The sequence below is a fragment of the Salvelinus fontinalis genome, unplaced genomic scaffold (genome assembly GCF_029448725.1).
Source record: "Salvelinus fontinalis isolate EN_2023a unplaced genomic scaffold, ASM2944872v1 scaffold_2099, whole genome shotgun sequence".
NCBI lineage: Eukaryota > Metazoa > Chordata > Actinopteri > Salmoniformes > Salmonidae > Salvelinus > Salvelinus fontinalis.
Genome location: NW_026602308.1, coordinates 1 through 20,807, shown reverse-complemented (window position 1 = coordinate 20,807; position 20,807 = coordinate 1). Strand labels below are relative to the sequence as shown.

Here is a 20,807-nt window from a genome sequence, read left to right as displayed (position 1 = left end):
AAAAACAGACACCCATTTATTATTTATTCACCCCCCCCCCCCAATTTGTTTATGTTTTTGTCTTAATTAATCTAAATTGTAATTTCTACATACTTTAGCGTTAGCAGTCCATCAGGCCAATAGATGGCGCTGTTGCACTGTTGTAGCAGGAGAAACAGCAAGTTCTGGCCAAGCGCTCACCATTCTGCAGAATAAGGATCAGAACTTTACAGAGGTAAACTGTGTCTGTTCCTTTTACTATTACAGGTATGTAACAGAACTTCCGAACGTTCAAATATATACACAATATGTAATGACATGCTATTTAACAACTTTGTCAAGATATTATCACGTTAGGAAAGGTTTTGTTTTGGCTTTGTGTCGAACTGAGTGAGAGAAGAATGTGATTTACATTGAGTGTGAGTATATGTTAGCTTGATGCTAGCTGAGGTAAAAAACGATTTACGAGTCACAGAGACTATGTTTACTGAGTAGCTTACTTGTACTGGATTTTGTCTAGGAGATTTTTTATAAAGAATTATTTGTTAGGGATTTCTGAGTTAGTTTTACATGTAATTGGTTTTGTGTAAAATTGTGCTCACTAGCTGGTAAACTGGCCGAGCACGCTCAGTCTGGTGGACTTTTAGTGCATACAGTGAGAGAGATGATTTTCTGGAGGTGCCACTATCTTAAAGCTGAATGTATTGTTGTCCGTTTTCTATAGAGGTAGCGGTATATAGAAAAACATTCAGTTACAGCCCCCACACTCATCGCTAGAGATCTAACTTCAGACTCCCTCCAAAACCACTGAACCCCTCAACACACCGAAAGAGATTACGGTGCACACCCTTAGAGGGAGCCGAAACAGGATAACTCCCTCCAAACTCACAAAGACACAGAGGAGGAGGAACTATCCAACACCCAGGGAGAGAGAACGAGTGACCTCAGTCGAACACAGAAAGAGGAGGTGGAAGAGGCGTTAGAGGAGGAGGTTACCCCAGAGGCAATTCCTCCTGTTCATGTGAGCAAGAAAGAGCAGAAGGCTTCTGATCAGCCAAATGGCAGGCAGAGGGAGAGGTCATAGTGATTCACACCCACAGAGAGAAAGACAACCCACACAACCTCTTGGTTGAGATGAACCACACAGAGGTAGAGGCAGAGGGCCTTCAGGGCTAGCCAGTCAGCCTGCCTGCTCTGATCCTCAAGTCAATTGTATTTAAATTCATGTTCATTTAAAGACTTTTATTCAAGAATTTAAAAGTCCCATTTACTTAATGATCATTTTTCACTGTCTTCAACCCTCAAGAACCAGGGTGAGTCTGGGTCGCCCTTTTACTGGGCAAACACAACTTGCATATCGTCATAGACTAGGCCGAAACGTTAATCTTTTAACCTTGCTTGAATAAAACAATGCATAAAATTGGGATGTTTCCCAGGTATTTACATAACCTACTCCACACTTGCAAAGTGAAAGTTTATAGAAAAGTTCTGAAATTACGTAGTAAACAGAAGAAAAGCAGAATTGAGTCCAATTATAATGCAAATAATTTAATGGTCTATGGTTCAATCCCATTTCTGAATGTCTGATGAATAATTAATATTGTTCCCCTCTTCCTTGTGGCAGGCGCAGCAGCACACTGCCCTCCAAAGCCTGCAAAAAAATTGCCTGACTGCCCCTTTCCTAGCTCTGCATGGAACATCCAGTGTCACGTCCTTGGTGACGTGTTGGGTGACATCCGGGAAGACCACAGCAACCTCCTCTGGAAAGGGAAAAAAGAGGAACAGAATGTAAACATGCAAATCGTAGCTTCTAAACACTGGCCAGTTGAAAGGTTCTACTAAGATGTCATGACAAACGGCACTTGTCAGAGTGCTCTCTAAGTGATACCTACCTGCTTGGATGTCAGCTGGCAGAGTGGCGAAGACAGCCATCGTGAGAGTCCTTTCTTCAGGTGTGACGTCCAAAACCTCCAAGATGGAAGAGATGGGCTCTGCCTCTGTGTAGGTGGTGATGTCTTTAACCACCAGGTGTGAAGATGCCGGGTCTGCCTCTGTGTTAGGGGTGATGTCTTTAACCTCCAGGCTGGAAGATGCAGGGTCTGCCTCTATGTTAGGGGTGGTGTCCACAACCTCCAGGTGGGAAGAAGCCTGGTCTTCCTCTGTATTAAGGGTGATGTCCACAACCTCCAGGTGGGAAGAAGCCTGGTCTGCCTCTGTGTTAGGGGTGATGTCTTTGACCTCCAGGCTGGAAGATGCAGGGTCTGCCTCTATGTTAGGGGTGGTGTCCACAACCTCCAGGTGGGAAGAAGCCTGGTCTTCCTCTGTATTAAGGGTGATGTCCACAACCTCCAGGTGGAAAGAAGCCTGCTCTACCTCTATGTTAGGGGTGATGTCCACAACCTCCAAGTGGGAGGAAGCCGGGTCTGCGTCTGTTATGGGTGACAACAACAATCCTTATGAGCTCTACTACTACAAGGCACCAAGATGTCATCACAACAGGCATCTGTCAGAATGCTCTCTATCATTGCTACTCACCTGCTTGGATGTCAGCTGGTAGTGTGGTGGAGACGGCCACCGCGAGGACAGGGGGGACTGGTAGGGTGGCTGCAGGGGGCTGGAAGCAGCTCTGCACCTCGTCCGCCACAAAGGCACAGACAGAGCTCATATAAAAAGGGCTCTGGAGGTCATCCGTGGAGAAGGACTGACTGATTCTCCCGAGGATCGACCGCACAGAGTCAAAAGCAGCAGCCCGGGAGAAAGGGATGTGAGGGGAAGGGTCCTTTAACATGCAGGAGATCTTCTCCACTACAGCCGCCACCATGCCCACGGCCATCCCGCTTATAAGGATTGGGTGCTCTGAATGGCCTTCCTCTGGCTGAAGCCACAGGGCCAGGAGGAGCCTGGGCACCACCTCCACCACCACCTGAGATGGGCTGAGGAGGTTGCTATGGGGCTCATTGGACTGCTCGCCCAGAATGCTCACAGCTCTCTCCACGATGCTGTGGACCTTTGGATCGCTGAATCAACAAAACGGAGAAGACAAAGCTAAACGATGTGCAATGTTCTCACATAGAACACTGTCTTAGTCTGTTTCTGGGTAGTTCCAGATGTGTATATAAATGGATCAAGTCATATGCAGGGCAGTACATGGAACTCACATGTCAGCTGGCGAGGTGGAGTACATGGAGCGACGGAGCTTGCAGAAAGCCTCGTGCTCTATGTTCATCATTTTTAGGCAAGTGTTTACTTCCCAGGCCTGCAGTATGAAACAGGAAGTCCCATTAGTGTAATTTCACAACAGATCTATCCTGCTGTGCTAACTAGTTGTTGAAAGGCTAGTAAAGAGCTCACTAACTTGTAGTATATCTCTAACTCTCATTCTCTTACCAGCCGAGCGAGGTCATTTCCCTCCTCCAGGGTTTCCTTCCACACCCTTCAAATAAAATACAGAGCAATTCAACTTTCCTGACTTCTGATTTTTCTGTTGTTTATTTTACCCACACCTCCTGGAGTGCTGCTGGTGGCAGGGAATGGCAGTGAAGGTGAGTGCTGACGTGATACTCACCTCTCCCTAAGGGATTTTTTGCCCTGAGACACCAGCCAGTTGCTCATGTGCTCCGTGGTGACATGGGGCGGGACCTGGCCTTGACTCTGGAGCAGCAGATAGTGGACCATGAGCTTCTTCTGCAAGATGAGGTAAGGTGTGAGACCGTGCCATGAAATACCATATCATGTGCTTTCAGAAGGGCCTCTCGCAACATTTCACAACTGCTCAAGCCTGACAATTTGCAAGTGATATTAAGAACTCTTATGACCAACTTCTCTAAACTGTCTTGAAATACAACTATCTGTTGTTTATGTTTTTGTGGGATGTATCTTACCTGTTTATTATAATATGTTTCCTCCCAGCAGGCCTGCAGAGTCTGAAAATAAAGGCTGCTTCTACAGAATTCCTTTGAAGATAATGAAAATAATGATGCTTTGTTATGCACATTATGCACAGGCATTTACAGTATGCTAAAATGCATTTCTCCTAAGATTACCTTTGTGGGACCATAAGTGAACTCCGGAATGCACAAAACCCTATCCATGGTAAGATGGGGAAGAAATGCAGCGCTATAGATATACGGGATGCTCTAGAGATAACAGAAATGACTTAAAGTCGCGAATGATCAATGACTGTGGAGTCGTCCAATATGCTGCACTTAGATTTGAGTTGTAGGTGATGTTTGGCGCAAATAGAATGTTTACATTCTATTGCCATGGAGAAATGGAATGTGTAGAACCTGTATAAATGGGTATGCTTCTATGTCTTAATTTCGTGAAAGATTAAGTTCTTTGTTATGTCATAATGTGTTTGAGGACGTAGGAGCCCGTTCCTGATTCATGACGCGGTTATCCAGGTGCATGTTGCTTAGACCTACTAATCCAATCTTGGTTTACAAGTTAAATACATTGTTTATATATGCCTATACAAATCTATCGACCACTTCCATTTAAAGCAATGATTGTCAATTGAAAATGTGGTTGTTGTGTTATCCTGTGGTGCGCCTTGAGTGTCAGTCCCCTTAAGCACATTATTCCAATATTTCCGAGCTCTGAATTGATACAATGAACATTTTGCAAAGATGATCGGTTCAAAATAAGAGTATGAATGACAATACACGTATGACTTGGATTGTATGCATAATAGTGTAGTAACCAATATTGCTCGGCGTGGGAACTTTTGGTGTTAGGAAAGTATCCGTTATAAGTCGTATCAAATTTATTTGTATAGCCCTTCGTACATCAGCTGATATCTCAAAGTGCTGTACAGAAACCCAGCCTAAAACCCCAAACAGCAAGCAATGCAGGTGTAGAAGCACGGTGGCTAGGAAAAACTCCCTAGAATGGCCGAAACCTAGAGGAACCAGGCTATGAGGGGTGGCCAGTCCTCTTCTGGCTGTGACGGGTGGAGATTATAACAGAACATGGCCAAGATGTTCAAATGTTCATAAATGTCCAGCATGGTCAAATAATAATAATCACAGTAATTGTCGAGGGTGCAGCACCTCAGGAGTAAATGTCAGTTGGCTTTTCATAGCCGATCATTAAGAGTATCTCTACCGCTCCTGCGGTCTCTAGAGAGTTGAAAACAGCAGGTCTGGGACAGGTAGCACATCCGGTGAACAGGTCAGGGTTCCATAGCCGCAGGCAGAACAGTTGGCCAGGTGACTGAGGACAGCAAGGAGTCATCATGTCAGGTCGTCCTCAGGCATAGTCCTAGGGCTCAGGTCTTCCGAGAGAGAAAGAAAGAGAGAATTAGAGAGAGCATGCTTAAATTCACACAGGACACCGGATAAGACAGGACAAGTACTCCAGATGTAACAAACTGACCCTAGCCCCCCCGACACATAAACTAATGCAGCATAAATACTGGAGGCTGAGACAGAAGGGGTCAGGAGACACTGTGGCCCCATCCAATGATACCTACTACAACCTCTGTGCTGTATACAAGCCTGTGAATAGAATGTGTCTGACTATATGGTGGAAAGACTAGTGTATGTATTTCATTTTGACTTTTGCGTGGCTAAGGCTATGTTTTTTATTTAAGTAGTATGTGTTCAGGAAGTGGAAATTAGTCTAAGCTATAAGAAGTTTGTTAATGGATATTTATATTTTGTGTTTTAAGTTATCATTTCAGTTTTACTTGGTGTTATCACTGTTACACACAGTGTAACCATCCGAAGAATAAAATCAATGTGTGGATGTTGATTGGACAATGTATATGTGCTTTGCAGAAGCCATTTTTTTGCATTCCCTGTAGTGTGTATTCTACTGGAGTATGATCAGATTGCTTTGTTTAAGCCAGAATGAAGACTTGGTCTGAGAAACTATGCCAATTATAGCATGATAGCTATTTTTGTTTTAAATAAGGCAATGTATATATGACCCCCTTTCAAAGAGTCGCTCATTTATCACTTTCTTGCAGATATACAGTGCCTTCAGAAAGTGTTCATACCCCTTAACTTATTCCTCATTTTGTTTTCTTACAGCCTGAATTCCAAATGGATTAAATTATAGTTTTTTTATCATCTCACCCAGCTACAGACAATATCCCATAATGACAAAGTGAAAATATGTTTTTACATTTTTTCTCAAATGTATTGAAAATGAAGTACAGAAATATCTCATTTACGTAAGTATTCACAATACATGTTAGAATCACCTTTTGCAGCGATTAAAGATGTGAGTCTTTCTGGGTAAGTCTCCAAGGGCTTTGCACCCCTGGATTGTACCATATTTGCAATATCAATATTTACAGTACCAGTCAAAAGTCTGGACACACCTACTCATTTAAGGGTTTTTCTTTATTTATAAAAAATGTTACATTTTAGAATAATAGTGAACACATCAAAACTATGAAATAGCACAATTGGACTTAACTGGTGTACCTTCTTAAAAGTTAATTTGTGGAATTTCTTTCCTTAAAGTGTTTGAGCCAATAGGTTGTGTTGTGACAAGGTAGGGATGGTTTACAGAAGATGTCCCTATTTGGTAAAAGACCAAGTCCATATTATGCCAAGAACAGCTCAAATAAGCAAAGAGAAACAACAGTCCATCTTTACTTAAGACATGAAGGTCAGTCAAAACGGAAATTTCAAGAACTTTGAAAGTTTCTTCTAGTGCAGTCACAAAAACCATGAAGCGCTATGATGAAACTGGCTCTCATGAGGAAGACCCAGAGTTACCTCTGCTGCAGAAGATAAGTTCACTAGAGTTAACTGCACCTCAGATTGGAGCCCAAATAAATGCTTCATAGAGTTCAAGAAACACACACATCTCAACATGCACTGTTCAGAGGAGACTGCTTGAATCAGGCCTTCATGGTCGAATTGCTCCATTGAAGCCACTACTAACGGACGGACACCAATAATAAGAAGAGACTTGCTTGGGCCAAGAGACACGAGCAATGGACCTTAGACTGGTGGAAATCTGTCCTTTGGTCTGATGAGTCCAAATTTTAGATTTTTGGCTTTCAATGTGTGTGTAAAGAATCCAGGGTGTTTAGTATGGTCTACGCTTCATTATAAAACTATTTGTTGAATGGTTTAAAATCCGTCAGAAGCTGCTTTCAATTCATGGTGGCTCTGAATAAGTCTTGACGGAGACAGAGCTTGTTTTGCCAAGGAAAGTGAAAAGGACTGAGGGAAAGAAAAACACAAAATACATGGAAAGGAACATGGAAGAACCTCAAAGAACATTGCATTTTCAAGATCATGTAACATCAAACATAACATCAAAATGCATCTTATATTCCTTCCCTTACAGAAAAACCACATGATTTCAACTTACATTTGATGTGAAAATATGTTTTGGAACACAACGTAATCACATTTTCACATGTGTAGTTTAACATTAGTTTAATGTTGCTTTACATGTTATCACATTATCTTCACATAAGATTACATGAAAACATGTTTTTGGAACACTTCCCGTGTTCACATGTGAAATTCATGTGGTTTTTGCGTAAACGCCCTGCAGTTCCACACTCAAGGATCTTAATAATGCTTTAAAATGCACATGTACGATTGTGCATGTGTAATGGGTTGAAAACAAAGTCACTAAAAACAGACACCCATTTATTATTTATTCACCCCCCCCCCCCAATTTGTTTATGTTTTTGTCTTAATTAATCTAAATTGTAATTTCTACATACTTTAGCGTTAGCAGTCCATCAGGCCAATAGATGGCGCTGTTGCACTGTTGTAGCAGGAGAAACAGCAAGTTCTGGCCAAGCGCTCACCATTCTGCAGAATAAGGATCAGAACTTTACAGAGGTAAACTGTGTCTGTTCCTTTTACTATTACAGGTATGTAACAGAACTTCCGAACGTTCAAATATATACACAATATGTAATGACATGCTATTTAACAACTTTGTCAAGATATTATCACGTTAGGAAAGGTTTTGTTTTGGCTTTGTGTCGAACTGAGTGAGAGAAGAATGTGATTTACATTGAGTGTGAGTATATGTTAGCTTGATGCTAGCTGAGGTAAAAAACGATTTACGAGTCACAGAGACTATGTTTACTGAGTAGCTTACTTGTACTGGATTTTGTCTAGGAGATTTTTTATAAAGAATTAATTGTTAGGGATTTCTGAGTTAGTTTTACATGTAATTGGTTTTGTGTAAAATTGTGCTCACTAGCTGGTAAACTGGCCGAGCACGCTCAGTCTGGTGGACTTTTAGTGCATACAGTGAGAGAGATGATTTTCTGGAGGTGCCACTATCTTAAAGCTGAATGTATTGTTGTCCGTTTTCTATAGAGGTAGCGGTATATAGAAAAACATTCAGTTACAGCCCCCACACTCATCGCTAGAGATCTAACTTCAGACTCCCTCCAAAACCACTGAACCCCTCAACACACCGAAAGAGATTACGGTGCACACCCTTAGAGGGAGCCGAAACAGGATAACTCCCTCCAAACTCACAAAGACACAGAGGAGGAGGAACTATCCAACACCCAGGGAGAGAGAACGAGTGACCTCAGTCGAACACAGAAAGAGGAGGTGGAAGAGGCGTTAGAGGAGGAGGTTACCCCAGAGGCAATTCCTCCTGTTCATGTGAGCAAGAAAGAGCAGAAGGCTTCTGATCAGCCAAATGGCAGGCAGAGGGAGAGGTCATAGTGATTCACACCCACAGAGAGAAAGACAACCCACACAACCTCTTGGTTGAGATGAACCACACAGAGGTAGAGGCAGAGGGCCTTCAGGGCTAGCCAGTCAGCCTGCCTGCTCTGATCCTCAAGTCAATTGTATTTAAATTCATGTTCATTTAAAGACTTTTATTCAAGAATTTAAAAGTCCCATTTACTTAATGATCATTTTTCACTGTCTTCAACCCTCAAGAACCAGGGTGAGTCTGGGTCGCCCTTTTACTGGGCAAACACAACTTGCATATCGTCATAGACTAGGCCGAAACGTTAATCTTTTAACCTTGCTTGAATAAAACAATGCATAAAATTGGGATGTTTCCCAGGTATTTACATAACCTACTCCACACTTGCAAAGTGAAAGTTTATAGAAAAGTTCTGAAATTACGTAGTAAACAGAAGAAAAGCAGAATTGAGTCCAATTATAATGCAAATAATTTAATGGTCTATGGTTCAATCCCATTTCTGAATGTCTGATGAATAATTAATATTGTTCCCCTCTTCCTTGTGGCAGGCGCAGCAGCACACTGCCCTCCAAAGCCTGCAAAAAAATTGCCTGACTGCCCCTTTCCTAGCTCTGCATGGAACATCCAGTGTCACGTCCTTGGTGACGTGTTGGGTGACATCCGGGAAGACCACAGCAACCTCCTCTGGAAAGGGAAAAAAGAGGAACAGAATGTAAACATGCAAATCGTAGCTTCTAAACACTGGCCAGTTGAAAGGTTCTACTAAGATGTCATGACAAACGGCACTTGTCAGAGTGCTCTCTAAGTGTTACCTACCTGCTTGGATGTCAGCTGGCAGAGTGGCGAAGACAGCCATCGTGAGAGTCCTTTCTTCAGGTGTGACGTCCAAAACCTCCAAGATGGAAGAGATGGGCTCTGCCTCTGTGTAGGTGGTGATGTCTTTAACCACCAGGTGTGAAGATGCCGGGTCTGCCTCTGTGTTAGGGGTGATGTCTTTAACCTCCAGGCTGGAAGATGCAGGGTCTGCCTCTATGTTAGGGGTGGTGTCCACAACCTCCAGGTGGGAAGAAGCCTGGTCTTCCTCTGTATTAAGGGTGATGTCCACAACCTCCAGGTGGGAAGAAGCCTGGTCTGCCTCTGTGTTAGGGGTGATGTCTTTGACCTCCAGGCTGGAAGATGCAGGGTCTGCCTCTATGTTAGGGGTGGTGTCCACAACCTCCAGGTGGGAAGAAGCCTGGTCTTCCTCTGTATTAAGGGTGATGTCCACAACCTCCAGGTGGAAAGAAGCCTGCTCTACCTCTATGTTAGGGGTGATGTCCACAACCTCCAAGTGGGAGGAAGCCGGGTCTGCGTCTGTTATGGGTGACAACAACAATCCTTATGAGCTCTACTACTACAAGGCACCAAGATGTCATCACAACAGGCATCTGTCAGAATGCTCTCTATCATTGCTACTCACCTGCTTGGATGTCAGCTGGTAGTGTGGTGGAGACGGCCACCGCGAGGACAGGGGGGACTGGTAGGGTGGCTGCAGGGGGCTGGAAGCAGCTCTGCACCTCGTCCGCCACAAAGGCACAGACAGAGCTCATATAAAAAGGGCTCTGGAGGTCATCCGTGGAGAAGGACTGACTGATTCTCCCGAGGATCGACCGCACAGAGTCAAAAGCAGCAGCCCGGGAGAAAGGGATGTGAGGGGAAGGGTCCTTTAACATGCAGGAGATCTTCTCCACTACAGCCGCCACCATGCCCACGGCCATCCCGCTTATAAGGATTGGGTGCTCTGAATGGCCTTCCTCTGGCTGAAGCCACAGGGCCAGGAGGAGCCTGGGCACCACCTCCACCACCACCTGAGATGGGCTGAGGAGGTTGCTATGGGGCTCATTGGACTGCTCGCCCAGAATGCTCACAGCTCTCTCCACGATGCTGTGGACCTTTGGATCGCTGAATCAACAAAACGGAGAAGACAAAGCTAAACGATGTGCAATGTTCTCACATAGAACACTGTCTTAGTCTGTTTCTGGGTAGTTCCAGATGTGTATATAAATGGATCAAGTCATATGCAGGGCAGTACATGGAACTCACATGTCAGCTGGCGAGGTGGAGTACATGGAGCGACGGAGCTTGCAGAAAGCCTCGTGCTCTATGTTCATCATTTTTAGGCAAGTGTTTACTTCCCAGGCCTGCAGTATGAAACAGGAAGTCCCATTAGTGTAATTTCACAACAGATCTATCCTGCTGTGCTAACTAGTTGTTGAAAGGCTAGTAAAGAGCTCACTAACTTGTAGTATATCTCTAACTCTCATTCTCTTACCAGCCGAGCGAGGTCATTTCCCTCCTCCAGGGTTTCCTTCCACACCCTTCAAATAAAATACAGAGCAATTCAACTTTCCTGACTTCTGATTTTTCTGTTGTTTATTTTACCCACACCTCCTGGAGTGCTGCTGGTGGCAGGGAATGGCAGTGAAGGTGAGTGCTGACGTGATACTCACCTCTCCCTAAGGGATTTTTTGCCCTGAGACACCAGCCAGTTGCTCATGTGCTCCGTGGTGACATGGGGCGGGACCTGGCCTTGACTCTGGAGCAGCAGATAGTGGACCATGAGCTTCTTCTGCAAGATGAGGTAAGGTGTGAGACCGTGCCATGAAATACCATATCATGTGCTTTCAGAAGGGCCTCTCGCAACATTTCACAACTGCTCAAGCCTGACAATTTGCAAGTGATATTAAGAACTCTTATGACCAACTTCTCTAAACTGTCTTGAAATACAACTATCTGTTGTTTATGTTTTTGTGGGATGTATCTTACCTGTTTATTATAATATGTTTCCTCCCAGCAGGCCTGCAGAGTCTGAAAATAAAGGCTGCTTCTACAGAATTCCTTTGAAGATAATGAAAATAATGATGCTTTGTTATGCACATTATGCACAGGCATTTACAGTATGCTAAAATGCATTTCTCCTAAGATTACCTTTGTGGGACCATAAGTGAACTCCGGAATGCACAAAACCCTATCCATGGTAAGATGGGGAAGAAATGCAGCGCTATAGATATACGGGATGCTCTAGAGATAACAGAAATGACTTAAAGTCGCGAATGATCAATGACTGTGGAGTCGTCCAATATGCTGCACTTAGATTTGAGTTGTAGGTGATGTTTGGCGCAAATAGAATGTTTACATTCTATTGCCATGGAGAAATGGAATGTGTAGAACCTGTATAAATGGGTATGCTTCTATGTCTTAATTTCGTGAAAGATTAAGTTCTTTGTTATGTCATAATGTGTTTGAGGACGTAGGAGCCCGTTCCTGATTCATGACGCGGTTATCCAGGTGCATGTTGCTTAGACCTACTAATCCAATCTTGGTTTACAAGTTAAATACATTGTTTATATATGCCTATACAAATCTATCGACCACTTCCATTTAAAGCAATGATTGTCAATTGAAAATGTGGTTGTTGTGTTATCCTGTGGTGCGCCTTGAGTGTCAGTCCCCTTAAGCACATTATTCCAATATTTCCGAGCTCTGAATTGATACAATGAACATTTTGCAAAGATGATCGGTTCAAAATAAGAGTATGAATGACAATACACGTATGACTTGGATTGTATGCATAATAGTGTAGTAACCAATATTGCTCGGCGTGGGAACTTTTGGTGTTAGGAAAGTATCCGTTATAAGTCGTATCAAATTTATTTGTATAGCCCTTCGTACATCAGCTGATATCTCAAAGTGCTGTACAGAAACCCAGCCTAAAACCCCAAACAGCAAGCAATGCAGGTGTAGAAGCACGGTGGCTAGGAAAAACTCCCTAGAATGGCCGAAACCTAGAGGAACCAGGCTATGAGGGGTGGCCAGTCCTCTTCTGGCTGTGACGGGTGGAGATTATAACAGAACATGGCCAAGATGTTCAAATGTTCATAAATGTCCAGCATGGTCAAATAATAATAATCACAGTAATTGTCGAGGGTGCAGCACCTCAGGAGTAAATGTCAGTTGGCTTTTCATAGCCGATCATTAAGAGTATCTCTACCGCTCCTGCGGTCTCTAGAGAGTTGAAAACAGCAGGTCTGGGACAGGTAGCACATCCGGTGAACAGGTCAGGGTTCCATAGCCGCAGGCAGAACAGTTGGCCAGGTGACTGAGGACAGCAAGGAGTCATCATGTCAGGTCGTCCTCAGGCATAGTCCTAGGGCTCAGGTCTTCCGAGAGAGAAAGAAAGAGAGAATTAGAGAGAGCATGCTTAAATTCACACAGGACACCGGATAAGACAGGACAAGTACTCCAGATGTAACAAACTGACCCTAGCCCCCCCGACACATAAACTAATGCAGCATAAATACTGGAGGCTGAGACAGAAGGGGTCAGGAGACACTGTGGCCCCATCCAATGATACCTACTACAACCTCTGTGCTGTATACAAGCCTGTGAATAGAATGTGTCTGACTATATGGTGGAAAGACTAGTGTATGTATTTCATTTTGACTTTTGCGTGGCTAAGGCTATGTTTTTTATTTAAGTAGTATGTGTTCAGGAAGTGGAAATTAGTCTAAGCTATAAGAAGTTTGTTAATGGATATTTATATTTTGTGTTTTAAGTTATCATTTCAGTTTTACTTGGTGTTATCACTGTTACACACAGTGTAACCATCCGAAGAATAAAATCAATGTGTGGATGTTGATTGGACAATGTATATGTGCTTTGCAGAAGCCATTTTTTTGCATTCCCTGTAGTGTGTATTCTACTGGAGTATGATCAGATTGCTTTGTTTAAGCCAGAATGAAGACTTGGTCTGAGAAACTATGCCAATTATAGCATGATAGCTATTTTTGTTTTAAATAAGGCAATGTATATATGACCCCCTTTCAAAGAGTCGCTCATTTATCACTTTCTTGCAGATATACAGTGCCTTCAGAAAGTGTTCATACCCCTTAACTTATTCCTCATTTTGTTTTCTTACAGCCTGAATTCCAAATGGATTAAATTATAGTTTTTTTATCATCTCACCCAGCTACAGACAATATCCCATAATGACAAAGTGAAAATATGTTTTTACATTTTTTCTCAAATGTATTGAAAATGAAGTACAGAAATATCTCATTTACGTAAGTATTCACAATACATGTTAGAATCACCTTTTGCAGCGATTAAAGATGTGAGTCTTTCTGGGTAAGTCTCCAAGGGCTTTGCACCCCTGGATTGTACCATATTTGCAATATCAATATTTACAGTACCAGTCAAAAGTCTGGACACACCTACTCATTTAAGGATTTTTCTTTATTTATAAAAAATGTTACATTTTAGAATAATAGTGAACACATCAAAACTATGAAATAGCACAATTGGACTTAACTGGTGTACCTTCTTAAAAGTTAATTTGTGGAATTTCTTTCCTTAAAGTGTTTGAGCCAATAGGTTGTGTTGTGACAAGGTAGGGATGGTTTACAGAAGATGTCCCTATTTGGTAAAAGACCAAGTCCATATTATGCCAAGAACAGCTCAAATAAGCAAAGAGAAACAACAGTCCATCTTTACTTAAGACATGAAGGTCAGTCAAAACGGAAATTTCAAGAACTTTGAAAGTTTCTTCTAGTGCAGTCACAAAAACCATGAAGCGCTATGATGAAACTGGCTCTCATGAGGAAGACCCAGAGTTACCTCTGCTGCAGAAGATAAGTTCACTAGAGTTAACTGCACCTCAGATTGGAGCCCAAATAAATGCTTCATAGAGTTCAAGAAACACACACATCTCAACATGCACTGTTCAGAGGAGACTGCTTGAATCAGGCCTTCATGGTCGAATTGCTCCATTGAAGCCACTACTAACGGACGGACACCAATAATAAGAAGAGACTTGCTTGGGCCAAGAGACACGAGCAATGGACCTTAGACTGGTGGAAATCTGTCCTTTGGTCTGATGAGTCCAAATTTTAGATTTTTGGCTTTCAATGTGTGTGTAAAGAATCCAGGGTGTTTAGTATGGTCTACGCTTCATTATAAAACTATTTGTTGAATGGTTTAAAATCCGTCAGAAGCTGCTTTCAATTCATGGTGGCTCTGAATAAGTCTTGACGGAGACAGAGCTTGTTTTGCCAAGGAAAGTGAAAAGGACTGAGGGAAAGAAAAACACAAAATACATGGAAAGGAACATGGAAGAACCTCAAAGAACATTGCATTTTCAAGATCATGTAACATCAAACATAACATCAAAATGCATCTTATATTCCTTCCCTTACAGAAAAACCACATGATTTCAACTTACATTTGATGTGAAAATATGTTTTGGAACACAACGTAATCACATTTTCACATGTGTAGTTTAACATTAGTTTAATGTTGCTTTACATGTTATCACATTATCTTCACATAAGATTACATGAAAACATGTTTTTGGAACACTTCCCGTGTTCACATGTGAAATTCATGTGGTTTTTGCGTAAACGCCCTGCAGTTCCACACTCAAGGATCTTAATAATGCTTTAAAATGCACATGTACGATTGTGCATGTGTAATGGGTTGAAAACAAAGTCACTAAAAACAGACACCCATTTATTATTTATTCACCCCCCCCCCCAATTTGTTTATGTATTTGTCTTAATTAATCTAAATTGTAATTTCTACATACTTTAGCGTTAGCAGTCCATCAGGCCAATAGATGGCGCTGTTGCACTGTTGTAGCAGGAGAAACAGCAAGTTCTGGCCAAGCGCTCACCATTCTGCAGAATAAGGATCAGAACTTTACAGAGGTAAACTGTGTCTGTTCCTTTTACTATTACAGGTATGTAACAGAACTTCCGAACGTTCAAATATATACACAATATGTAATGACATGCTATTTAACAACTTTGTCAAGATATTATCACGTTAGGAAAGGTTTTGTTTTGGCTTTGTGTCGAACTGAGTGAGAGAAGAATGTGATTTACATTGAGTGTGAGTATATGTTAGCTTGATGCTAGCTGAGGTAAAAAACGATTTACGAGTCACAGAGACTATGTTTACTGAGTAGCTTACTTGTACTGGATTTTGTCTAGGAGATTTTTTATAAAGAATTAATTGTTAGGGATTTCTGAGTTAGTTTTACATGTAATTGGTTTTGTGTAAAATTGTGCTCACTAGCTGGTAAACTGGCCGAGCACGCTCAGTCTGGTGGACTTTTAGTGCATACAGTGAGAGAGATGATTTTCTGGAGGTGCCACTATCTTAAAGCTGAATGTATTGTTGTCCGTTTTCTATAGAGGTAGCGGTATATAGAAAAACATTCAGTTACAGCCCCCACACTCATCGCTAGAGATCTAACTTCAGACTCCCTCCAAAACCACTGAACCCCTCAACACACCGAAAGAGATTACGGTGCACACCCTTAGAGGGAGCCGAAACAGGATAACTCCCTCCAAACTCACAAAGACACAGAGGAGGAGGAACTATCCAACACCCAGGGAGAGAGAACGAGTGACCTCAGTCGAACACAGAAAGAGGAGGTGGAAGAGGCGTTAGAGGAGGAGGTTACCCCAGAGGCAATTCCTCCTGTTCATGTGAGCAAGAAAGAGCAGAAGGCTTCTGATCAGCCAAATGGCAGGCAGAGGGAGAGGTCATAGTGATTCACACCCACAGAGAGAAAGACAACCCACACAACCTCTTGGTTGAGATGAACCACACAGAGGTAGAGGCAGAGGGCCTTCAGGGCTAGCCAGTCAGCCTGCCTGCTCTGATCCTCAAGTCAATTGTATTTAAATTCATGTTCATTTAAAGACTTTTATTCAAGAATTTAAAAGTCCCATTTACTTAATGATCATTTTTCACTGTCTTCAACCCTCAAGAACCAGGGTGAGTCTGGGTCGCCCTTTTACTGGGCAAACACAACTTGCATATCGTCATAGACTAGGCCGAAACGTTAATCTTTTAACCTTGCTTGAATAAAACAATGCATAAAATTGGGATGTTTCCCAGGTATTTACATAACCTACTCCACACTTGCAAAGTGAAAGTTTATAGAAAAGTTCTGAAATTACGTAGTAAACAGAAGAAAAGCAGAATTGAGTCCAATTATAATGCAAATAATTTAATGGTCTATGGTTCAATCCCATTTCTGAATGTCTGATGAATAATTAATATTGTTCCCCTCTTCCTTGTGGCAGGCGCAGCAGCACACTGCCCTCCAAAGCCTGCAAAAAAATTGCCTGACTGCCCCTTTCCTAGCTCTGCATGGAACATCCAGTGTCACGTCCTTGGTGACGTGTTGGGTGACATCCGGGAAGACCACAGCAACCTCCTCTGGAAAGGGAAAAAAGAGGAACAGAATGTAAACATGCAAATCGTAGCTTCTAAACACTGGCCAGTTGAAAGGTTCTACTAAGATGTCATGACAAACGGCACTTGTCAGAGTGCTCTCTAAGTGTTACCTACCTGCTTGGATGTCAGCTGGCAGAGTGGCGAAGACAGCCATCGTGAGAGTCCTTTCTTCAGGTGTGACGTCCAAAACCTCCAAGATGGAAGAGATGGGCTCTGCCTCTGTGTAGGTGGTGATGTCTTTAACCACCAGGTGTGAAGATGCCGGGTCTGCCTCTGTGTTAGGGGTGATGTCTTTAACCTCCAGGCTGGAAGATGCAGGGTCTGCCTCTATGTTAGGGGTGGTGTCCACAACCTCCAGGTGGGAAGAAGCCTGGTCTTCCTCTGTATTAAGGGTGATGTCCACAACCTCCAGGTGGGAAGAAGCCTGGTCTGCCTCTGTGTTAGGGGTGATGTCTTTGACCTCCAGGCTGGAAGATGCAGGGTCTGCCTCTATGTTAGGGGTGGTGTCCACAACCTCCAGGTGGGAAGAAGCCTGGTCTTCCTCTGTATTAAGGGTGATGTCCACAACCTCCAGGTGGAAAGAAGCCTGCTCTACCTCTATGTTAGGGGTGATGTCCACAACCTCCAAGTGGGAGGAAGCCGGGTCTGCGTCTGTTATGGGTGACAACAACAATCCTTATGAGCTCTACTACTACAAGGCACCAAGATGTCATCACAACAGGCATCTGTCAGAATGCTCTCTATCATTGCTACTCACCTGCTTGGATGTCAGCTGGTAGTGTGGTGGAGACGGCCACCGCGAGGACAGGGGGGACTGGTAGGGTGGCTGCAGGGGGCTGGAAGCAGCTCTGCACCTCGTCCGCCACAAAGGCACAGACAGAGCTCATATAAAAAGGGCTCTGGAGGTCATCCGTGGAGAAGGACTGACTGATTCTCCCGAGGATCGACCGCACAGAGTCAAAAGCAGCAGCCCGGGAGAAAGGGATGTGAGGGGAAGGGTCCTTTAACATGCAGGAGATCTTCTCCACTACAGCCGCCACCATGCCCACGGCCATCCCGCTTATAAGGATTGGGTGCTCTGAATGGCCTTCCTCTGGCTGAAGCCACAGGGCCAGGAGGAGCCTGGGCACCACCTCCACCACCACCTGAGATGGGCTGAGGAGGTTGCTATGGGGCTCATTGGACTGCTCGCCCAGAATGCTCACAGCTCTCTCCACGATGCTGTGGACCTTTGGATCGCTGAATCAACAAAACGGAGAAGACAAAGCTAAACGATGTGCAATGTTCTCACATAGAACACTGTCTTAGTCTGTTTCTGGGTAGTTCCAGATGTGTATATAAATGGATCAAGTCATATGCAGGGCAGTACATGGAACTCACATGTCAGCTGGCGAGGTGGAGTACATGGAGCGACGGAGCTTGCAGAAAGCCTCGTGCTCTATGTTCATCATTTTTAGGCAAGTGTTTACTTCCCAGGCCTGCAGTATGAAACAGGAAGTCCCATTAGTGTAATTTCACAACAGATCTATCCTGCTGTGCTAACTAGTTGTTGAAAGGCTAGTAAAGAGCTCACTAACTTGTAGTATATCTCTAACTCTCATTCTCTTACCAGCCGAGCGAGGTCATTTCCCTCCTCCAGGGTTTCCTTCCACACCCTTCAAATAAAATACAGAGCAATTCAACTTTCCTGACTTCTGATTTTTCTGTTGTTTATTTTACCCACACCTCCTGGAGTGCTGCTGGTGGCAGGGAATGGCAGTGAAGGTGAGTGCTGACGTGATACTCACCTCTCCCTAAGGGATTTTTTGCCCTGAGACACCAGCCAGTTGCTCATGTGCTCCGTGGTGACATGGGGCGGGACCTGGCCTTGACTCTGGAGCAGCAGATAGTGGACCATGAGCTTCTTCTGCAAGATGAGGTAAGGTGTGAGACCGTGCCATGAAATACCATATCATGTGCTTTCAGAAGGGCCTCTCGCAACATTTCACAACTGCTCAAGCCTGACAATTTGCAAGTGATATTAAGAACTCTTATGACCAACTTCTCTAAACTGTCTTGAAATACAACTATCTGTTGTTTATGTTTTTGTGGGATGTATCTTACCTGTTTATTATAATATGTTTCCTCCCAGCAGGCCTGCAGAGTCTGAAAATAAAGGCTGCTTCTACAGAATTCCTTTGAAGATAATGAAAATAATGATGCTTTGTTATGCACATTATGCACAGGCATTTACAGTATGCTAAAATGCATTTCTCCTAAGATTACCTTTGTGGGACCATAAGTGAACTCCGGAATGCACAAAACCCTATCCATGGTAAGATGGGGAAGAAATGCAGCGCTATAGATATACGGGATGCTCTAGAGATAACAGAAATGACTTAAAGTCGCGAATGATCAATGACTGTGGAGTCGTCCAATATGCTGCACTTAGATTTGAGTTGTAGGTGATGTTTGGCGCAAATAGAATGTTTACATTCTATTGCCATGGAGAAATGGAATGTGTAGAACCTGTATAAATGGGTATGCTTCTATGTCTTAATTTCGTGAAAGATTAAGTTCTTTGTTATGTCATAATGTGTTTGAGGACGTAGGAGCCCGTTCCTGATTCATGACGCGGTTATCCAGGTGCATGTTGCTTAGACCTACTAATCCAATCTTGGTTTACAAGTTAAATACATTGTTTATATATGCCTATACAAATCTATCGACCACTTCCATTTAAAGCAATGATTGTCAATTGAAAATGTGGTTGTTGTGTTATCCTGTGGTGCGCCTTGAGTGTCAGTCCCCATAACCCTCCCGTTGTCCTTCTATTATGCCTAGCACACAGTGTCCCCCCCGGGGTCACTCTGTCCCGTCTTGGCTAAAGGCCCAGTGGGCACAAGTGTGACAGTATGGGTGTGAACAGCCTTTGCAGATGTATTTCTTACACCTGCAGCACGCTGTGTGTGTCTTGGCGTCCTTCTTGGGTGGGCAGACCTGACACCTCTTCCTCTTACTCGCCCCCAGCGGGGCGGCCGGGGCGGCGGCGGCGGCCGGTCCGGCGGCTCGCTCGCGGGCCTGCGGACGAGCCTCGGCGGATACACGCTCGCCCCGTATGACTTTGACAAGTGCGGACGCGGCTTCGGTGCGGGGGAGACGCTGCCTTCTTTGGATCAAGGGCTTCACGAGCGCCTTTCCGAGCTGCTCCAGGAACACCCTCCTCTTGTTCCGCTTCCCGGGCATCCAGTCGGGGTTGATCTCTCGCCATATGACAAAGGCGTTGTAGGAGGACACGTCGAGGATGTTGTGGAAGATGACCAGGGGCCAGCGGGCGGTCATCCGTCTGCAGCTGTAGGTCCCGACCACCTTGTCTAGGTTGTCCACGCCGCCCTTGTTGCAGTTGTAGTCTAGGATGAGGGCCGGCTTCCGGTCTCGGCGATCGCTGACGTCGGGCTCCGCGTGCCGCGTGCTCAGAAGCAGCACGTTCTTATTTCTCTTTGCCAGGTAGGACACTAGAGTGGCGGTGGGCGTGAAGGCGAACCTGGAGGACGAGACCTGTCTGCCCTTGGACTGGAGCAGCGCGGGAGGGAGCTCGGGCTTGTTCTTTCGCACCGTGCCCACCATGGTGAGGTTCCTCTCGAGGAGCCGCTGCCCGAGTTCGTAGGAGGTGAAGAAATTGTCACACGTGACGTTGTGACCGGCCGGCAGTCCCTCGGTCAGATCGAGGACGACGCGCGCGCCCTGGTTCTTCTCGGGGTATCCGCCGGCCGCCTTGCCGGTGTACACTTGCATCTTCCAAGCGTAGCTGGACTTGGCGTCGCAGGCCACCCACGACTTGATGCCGTATTTGGCCGGCTTGCTGGGAATGTACTGTCGGAAAGGACAGCGTCCTTGAGGCG

The 20,807-nt window shown here is 44.2% G+C and overlaps 2 protein-coding genes and 3 long non-coding RNA genes across 5 annotated transcripts; 3 read left to right on the top strand and 2 right to left on the bottom strand.

The window, feature by feature from the left end:
- Window positions 1-168: 168 nt before the first annotated feature.
- On the top strand, window positions 169-5,733 carry LOC129850527 (uncharacterized). The gene is made up of 3 exons (XR_008758811.1): window positions 169-246; window positions 1,604-3,675; window positions 3,892-5,733. It is a non-coding gene; the product is annotated as an uncharacterized LOC129850527 (long non-coding RNA).
- Window positions 5,734-6,311: 578 nt separating this feature from the next.
- Window positions 6,312-11,571, bottom strand: LOC129850522 (uncharacterized). The gene is made up of 7 exons (XM_055916890.1): window positions 11,446-11,571; window positions 11,130-11,248; window positions 10,952-10,997; window positions 10,723-10,820; window positions 10,100-10,581; window positions 9,457-9,993; window positions 6,312-9,324 (listed from the first exon to the last, which is right to left on the bottom strand). Exons 1-7 carry the CDS (start codon window positions 11,569-11,571, stop codon window positions 9,128-9,130), a joined length of 1,605 nt encoding a protein of 534 aa, XP_055772865.1. The 3' UTR covers window positions 6,312-9,127.
- Window positions 7,754-13,318, top strand: LOC129850524 (uncharacterized). The gene is made up of 3 exons (XR_008758809.1): window positions 7,754-7,831; window positions 9,189-11,260; window positions 11,477-13,318. It is a non-coding gene; the product is annotated as an uncharacterized LOC129850524 (long non-coding RNA).
- Window positions 13,319-13,895: 577 nt separating this feature from the next.
- On the bottom strand, window positions 13,896-19,155 carry LOC129850523 (uncharacterized). Its single transcript, XM_055916891.1, has 7 exons — window positions 19,030-19,155; window positions 18,714-18,832; window positions 18,536-18,581; window positions 18,307-18,404; window positions 17,684-18,165; window positions 17,041-17,577; window positions 13,896-16,908 (listed from the first exon to the last, which is right to left on the bottom strand). Exons 1-7 carry the CDS (start codon window positions 19,153-19,155, stop codon window positions 16,712-16,714), a joined length of 1,605 nt encoding a protein of 534 aa, XP_055772866.1. The 3' UTR covers window positions 13,896-16,711.
- LOC129850526 (uncharacterized) lies at window positions 15,338-19,155 on the top strand. The gene is made up of 3 exons (XR_008758810.1): window positions 15,338-15,415; window positions 16,773-18,844; window positions 19,061-19,155. It is a non-coding gene; the product is annotated as an uncharacterized LOC129850526 (long non-coding RNA).
- Window positions 19,156-20,807: the final 1,652 nt, after the last annotated feature.